Source organism: Nycticebus coucang, chromosome 3 (assembly GCF_027406575.1).
Source record: "Nycticebus coucang isolate mNycCou1 chromosome 3, mNycCou1.pri, whole genome shotgun sequence".
In the NCBI taxonomy this organism is placed as follows: domain Eukaryota; kingdom Metazoa; phylum Chordata; class Mammalia; order Primates; family Lorisidae; genus Nycticebus; species Nycticebus coucang.
Window position 1 is genome coordinate 55,248,485 of NC_069782.1, and position 6,375 is coordinate 55,254,859.

The window sequence follows — 6,375 nt, forward strand, 5'->3', positions numbered from 1 at the left end:
ATTGCTGATGCCGTATCTTTCACAATAGAAAAAAATTGCTGCCCTGGGGGGCTATAAAAGCAGCAGCTTCCATCGTCCCCGTCACAGACAGATTCATCCCTACAGGTGAGTGTTTCAGCAGACTTGGTGAAATCCGTGTGTTCAGCGTGATGCTTCTAGATTAACGTTTCTCCTGTTGTCTCTGCCTCTTGTTTTCTTGATAGCAGATTCTCCTTCCCCAGTTGCCGGTTTCTCGAGTTGGACTTGCTCACCATGGCCGCCCTGCAGGGACCCCTGATCTGCTCCTTCCTGGGGACTCTGGCCGCCAGCTGCCTCCTTCTCATGGCCCTGTCTCTGCAGGGAGGGGTGGCTGCACCCCTCAGCTCCCACTGCAGGCTGGACAAATCCAACTTCCAGCAGCCATACATCACCAACCGCACCTTCATGCTGGCTAAGGAGGTATGGCCCCCGGCCACCCACTGCTGCCTCTCCTCCCTCCTGCTGGCCTTGAACTTGGCTGCAGAGTACGGCTCAGATCTTCACCCCGCAGTGGGTGGCGACCTCCTGTGTCTCTTCAGAGACTCTCTGGACGTTGGTTTTTACCAAAGCTCCTTTCTTCCACTTTGGTCTTTAGCATACACAATAGAGGTGCCCTCAAAATGTATGTGCATTTTAAGGAAGGAAGAATACTGTATTAGAGCAGTAATACTCAAGTCATGTTTGACTTCCTTAATTACGGGAGATATATGGTACAAGACACGAAATGAATGTTATTGGTATATATCAAGTATTACAGTTTTAATACTGTAAATCATATACATTTTCGGGGCACCTTCTATATTTTGAGCTGTGTCTGTAGAGAAGCCATTCCGTGGCCCATTGATTATTAATTATTATTTTTTTTTTTGAGACAGAGTCTTACTCTGTCACTCTGGGTAGAGTGGTGTCACTTCATCATGGCTCACAGCAACTTTAAACTCCTGAGCTCAAGAGATCCTTTTGCCTCAGTTTTTCTATTTTTAGTAGAGATGAAGTCTTGCTGATTGCTCAGGCTGGTCTTGAACTCCTGGGCTCAGCCATCCACCCCCCTCGGCCTCCCGGGTGCTGGGGTTCCAGGTGTGAGCCACTGCACCCTGCCTGATTATTAGTTTTCCCCTTTACTCTGTACATTATTTTCAACTCATCTCATGCACACACCTCAATTCTGACCTTGGTCTTCACAAGGTTGCTCTGGGGACGGGGGGAGCACACCACCACTCACAGCCCCTTCTTCTCTCTCCTCTGTGCCAGGAACTTAGTTTTTCCTTCTCTTCCAGGCCAGCTTGGCAGATAATAACACAGATGTCCGTCTCATTGGGGAGAAATTGTTCCGTGGTGTCAAAGTAAGCTGTGGTTGTGAGGAGCCATTCATGGCTCCTAGGGTGGTGGAGATGGGGGCTTAGGTCTCCTGGAAGCCCCTCATCTTCTCTCTCTTCCACCTGCAGATGGGGGAGCGCTGCTACCTGATGAAGCAGGTGCTGAACTTCACCATGGACGAGGTGCTGCTGCCCCAGCCCCACCGGTTCCAGCCCTACATGCAGGAGGTGGTGCCATTCCTGGCTAGGCTCAGCACCAGACTGCGCTCCTGTGTGAGTTCTACTCCCAGCCCACCCTAGCTCCCTCCTTCCTCCCTTGAGATCCCCTTCTCCCAGCACCCGATTCCCCCGCACCCTGCCCGTGCTGGCCGTATGCAGTACCTCTGCGATGCTATTATTGGGAGGACCACAGGGTATTGGTTTTTGCTTTAATGGAGTCACTTCCTGAGTTAATGGTGGTGAATAGTGTCTGGAAGTCAAGTGTCCAGAAGGATCACTAGTTCGTCCCTAGGGAACAAGCAGCTCAGGTTCTGTACGTTGATAAAGGTGTTGGTGCCTAGATGTGGGACAGGCTGAGAGGAGAGAATGACAAAGAAACAAAGTGAAAGAGAAAGAGGGAAATGGGAAGGCTTACTGCAGTGGGGGTGGGAAAAGCCTGCTGTCCCTTTGATGTCATGGGAAGTGACAAAATCAGAGGTGTGGGAAGGCAGCTCTGAATACTGAAAACTGCAAAGAAAGGTTTGAGAGGAGTGGGGATGGCCACGGCGCCCTCCTGTGTACTGAGAAGGGCTACTTTCCAAGTGAGGTGCTTCAAGTATGGTTCTTGTTCTGAGCAATTTTGTTGAGTGTTTTATTCCTGACAATTTGCATAAACCACAAGCACAAACCTCCCTAGGATTTCCCAAAGATGAAGTGAGGCCACCTGCAAAGGAAGTGACTGGAGATGGTGTCCAAGGGAATTCAAAAGCTCAGGAAATCTAGGTCACTGGGGAACTAGGTCACTGAGCAAAATTACTAAGAGCTCTAATTCCAGGTGAATAAAGCTTCAGCGCAACAATGTTAAAATAGTTCCTCCTGTTTTTGTTTTGTAGCACAACAATATTAAAATAGTTCCTCCTGTTTTTACTTTGTAGCACCTCGAGGGTGATGACCAGCATATCCAGAGGAATGTGCAAAAGCTTAAAGACACAGTAAAAAAGGTGCGGCTGGCCACTTTTGATGCTCAGTCTTGCAGTGTGTGAGACAAATGTTTCTCTTTCCTTTCCTTTCTTTCATTTTTCCCTCTATTTTGTTATTTTTCACTTGATTCTCCAACCATTGGGTTGATGACTCAGGTGCCTGTGGGCATAGATGTGTGTACAGATCTGTAAATGAAGACCCAAATTTTGCAAATCACAGAATCCTAAAACTGGCAGGGAACCTAGGTCATCCGGTCATGTTACCCCAACTTCTGCGGATGGCCAGGGTCAGAGCCAGGGCTAGAATGCAGGGCTCCTGAACCCCAGGGCGCCGCCTTTTCTAGCAGTAACACATGATGTTGTTAGTGTTATTGTCAGGGAAATTTCAGATTCCTAGTGACTTAGGTTAATCTGAAGAAGTACTTGTTCTTCCTTTCTAATTTCTTTCTTCACTCCCCCAGCAAGTCCTTAGTGAAGTAGTACACGTGGCCTATTTGGTGGAAGGAACAGCAGTGCTCAGATGAGCAGTTGTGGCTCGCCCCGAAGCAGAGGAGTGATCAGGAGCAGTGGACATGCTGCTCTTGAGAGCAGCTCCAACTCCATGCTCAGAAACACAAAAGCTCTCATGGAAGGAATTTTCAGGAATTAGCTTAATGTCCTTTCCTTCTTTTTAAAATCTTGTTTTTAAAAACACTATTTGTTTTTATTTTCTTATTTTTTGAGACAGAGTCTTACTCTGTCACTCTCGGCAGAGTGTCATGGCATCGTAGCTCACAGCAACATCAAACTCTTGGGCTTAAGAGATCCTCTTGCCTCAGCCTCCCTAGTAGCTAGGACTATAGGCATATGCCACAATGCCCTGCTAATTTTTTCGATTTTTAGTAGAGACAGGGTCTCACTCTTGCTCAGGTTGGTCTGGAACTTGTGAGCTCAGGCAATCCACCTGCCTTGGCCTCCCAAGTGTTGGGGTCACAGACTGAGCCACTCTGGCCATGAAAAGCATTCTTCCTGAGCATAAGTTAATGACCATGACTGTTTCTTCCTTTAATAATTGAAGGCTTTGTATTGTTTATATTGTGAGGATCAATTTCCTTGTTCTAGAACTGTTATCTAGAAGTAGAGGGCTGGATGTTAGCTTGTCATAGACAACTTCTTTTTTGAAAGATTCCAGCTTACTTTGTTGTCCTTAGAAAAGTAGAGTGTGAGAAAGAAACATTGCACACCAAACTGTGTTTGGAAACAGATTTTTAAAATCTTTCATCCACTTTGAGAGAATCAACTGTCATCTCTACAAAAGAGTTGCCCTGTGGAAGGGTGAGGATGCTTTTTTCTCTGACGTGGCAGGAGAGGAATGGCGTTCAGAGACAGCACAGTGGGGGGCACTGGCCAGGGCTGTCTGAAGTGGGGGCCATCTCAGGAGGTGTCAGTCCCCTGACACTGGGCGTGCAAGGGGGGCCGCTGGAGCAGAATGCACAGAACACAGTAGGGTCAGATAGCTTTAAATTTTTTTGTCATGTTGGGAGTTATGGAGATGATGAAAACATCTCAGCCTTGTGTCAAGAAAGTATGGAAAGGTGGGAGGGTGAAGGATGCAGCAAGAGATAGGAGAAGGGGAAAAAAGGGCTGTGTAGAAGATGAAGATGATGACAGTGTTTTCCTTGAAATGATGCAAATGTGAAAGATTGGACTAATTTCAGCGGGGGATGCTTTGGGCTTGAATTTTAGTTTTATCTCCCACTGAGTTTGTGAGCCTCTTCTGGGTAACACCTGGTATCTCTGGAAGGAGGAATAAGAATGGATGTTAGGACCTTTATCTGGCTTTCTTTTTTTTTTTTTTATTGTTGGGGATTCATTGAGGGTACAATAAGCCAGATTACACTGATTGCAATTGTTAGGTAAAGTCCCTCTTGCAATCATGTCTTGCCTGGCTTTCTATTAAAGCAAGTGGAAAGGGCTTACATGGTATCTTTCTCACAAAAGTGAAAATCTGTTTTTATTTTCCTCTTTGTTGAGAAGGTGAGAACAGAAAAAGGCCCAGTGTATTGGTGACTATGTAGTTCAAGGCTATTTGAGCTGAGCTGTTATAAATGGTTGGTCAGGGTTGGGGCTATGATGATATAGCAGGTGGCACTCGGGGCCCAGACCCCAGCACTGCTCCCATCTGCCGACTCTAGTTAGGAATGGGCAGGGGCCTCCAGACCCCAGCACTGCTCCCATCTGCTGGCTCTAGTTAGGAAACGGCAGGGGCCCCCAGACCCTAGCACTGCTCCCATCTGCCGGTTCTAGTTAGGAACGGGCAGGGGCCCCCAGACTCCAGCACTGCTCCCATCTGCCGGCTCTAGTTAGGAATGGGCAGGGTCAATGCTCTGCCCAGCGCTGCTGCTCAGGTGAGGGAGACCTGAGATTGGTGCCTGCTGGTGCCTGGGTAGCCATGATTTTGCGGTCTTTGGCGCAATCGTATTATGCTCTTACTAAAAGGACATTATTATTAGCCTTTCACATATGGCTAAAATTTGGTTTCTATCTCTAGCAACCTAATTATGCCAAATATCTTCTTTAGAAAACACATTATAAATGCTCAAATACTTCTGTGTACTCATTTTCACAGCTTGGAGAGAGTGGAGAGATCAAAGCAATTGGAGAACTGGACCTGCTGTTCATGGCTCTGAGAAATGCCTGTGTTTGACCAGAGCAGATCTGGAAATGAACAACTGATACACCCCCTCCGAAATGAACAAATGACACACCATGCGCCCCCACCCTGCCCCCGCTAGAGGTGACAGTAAGAAGCCCAGAGGACTTTTTACCTGGAGGAAAATGGGAACCAAACTCTACCATCGCAGGGGATCCAAATAAACCCCTGCTTAGCTTAAAAAGAAAACAGTGTCACTCTTGTTTACGAGACCAGATGGTAGACTTTCTAAGTATAAAGATATTTATAACATTTTAAACAAAACCTAGTGTTTTATACACGGAAAAAATTTATTTTGTAAACAATTATCTATTTCTATAAAAAAGATGACTTCCCATTCCTTTAGAGGGCAAAAACCTCCTCCACTTCATGCTTCTATAATTAATGCTTTATATTTATAAATGTATTTATTGTTATATGTATGCTCTTTATTTATGCCATTTTATTTGTATGGATTTATTTATGGAAACATTATTTGATACTGCTACTTGAGTATAATGTTAATATTTATAACAATAACTATGGAGCTGTAACATGTCTATTTGGCCTCAGTAAATACTTGGTTGTCCTAAGTCCTGTGGTTTGTGATTTTTCTCCTTTGATGTCATCATCATCGTCGTCATGTGATCACTCCCATGATTTTATTCCTCGCTCTGAGCAAATGAGGCAGCTGTTACTATGATTCTATTTTATAGATGAGAAAATGGAATTAGAGACATGCTAAGAAACAATTTATAGCTAAAAGTGGTTTAACATTACTGAGGCAAGCCCCTCTGAAACTGATTTATTATGTTGATCAGCATGTATGTAATTCTCAAAGAAAACAGGTAAGAAATTGAACAGAATCCATCGGCATCGTGAATGGTTTATGAATAAAAGGAAGGCGTGGTGTTGCTGGGGAGAAACTCACAGAGCCTCTATTGCTATACATGAACGGTTTTAGTCCAGTTCAAGCCCATTGCCAAGTGAAATCTCCAGTCTTCCCAGTGTAAAGTAAGAAAATGCAGGGAAGCTGAGTTTCAGAGGAGTTCCCTATAGTGGAGTTCAGCACTGATAGAAAAGTCTTGTAGGTGAAAGATGGGCAAAATATGAAACACACATACCCATAGTTTGTACCTCTTTAACATCTGTGCAGTGGGGCGGAGGTGGGGATAAAGGTTGGCTTAGCTCT

General features: G+C 45.4%; 1 protein-coding gene across 1 annotated transcript; it reads left to right on the forward strand.

Annotated features, from left to right (window-relative positions):
* Nucleotides 1-210: 210 nt before the first annotated feature.
* IL22 (interleukin 22) lies at nucleotides 211-5,767 on the forward strand. The gene is made up of 5 exons (XM_053585425.1): nucleotides 211-438; nucleotides 1,296-1,361; nucleotides 1,464-1,607; nucleotides 2,468-2,533; nucleotides 5,121-5,767. The coding sequence occupies exons 1-5, from the start codon at nucleotides 253-255 to the stop codon at nucleotides 5,196-5,198; spliced, it is 540 nt and encodes a 179-aa protein (XP_053441400.1). The 5' UTR covers nucleotides 211-252; the 3' UTR covers nucleotides 5,199-5,767.
* Nucleotides 5,768-6,375: the final 608 nt, after the last annotated feature.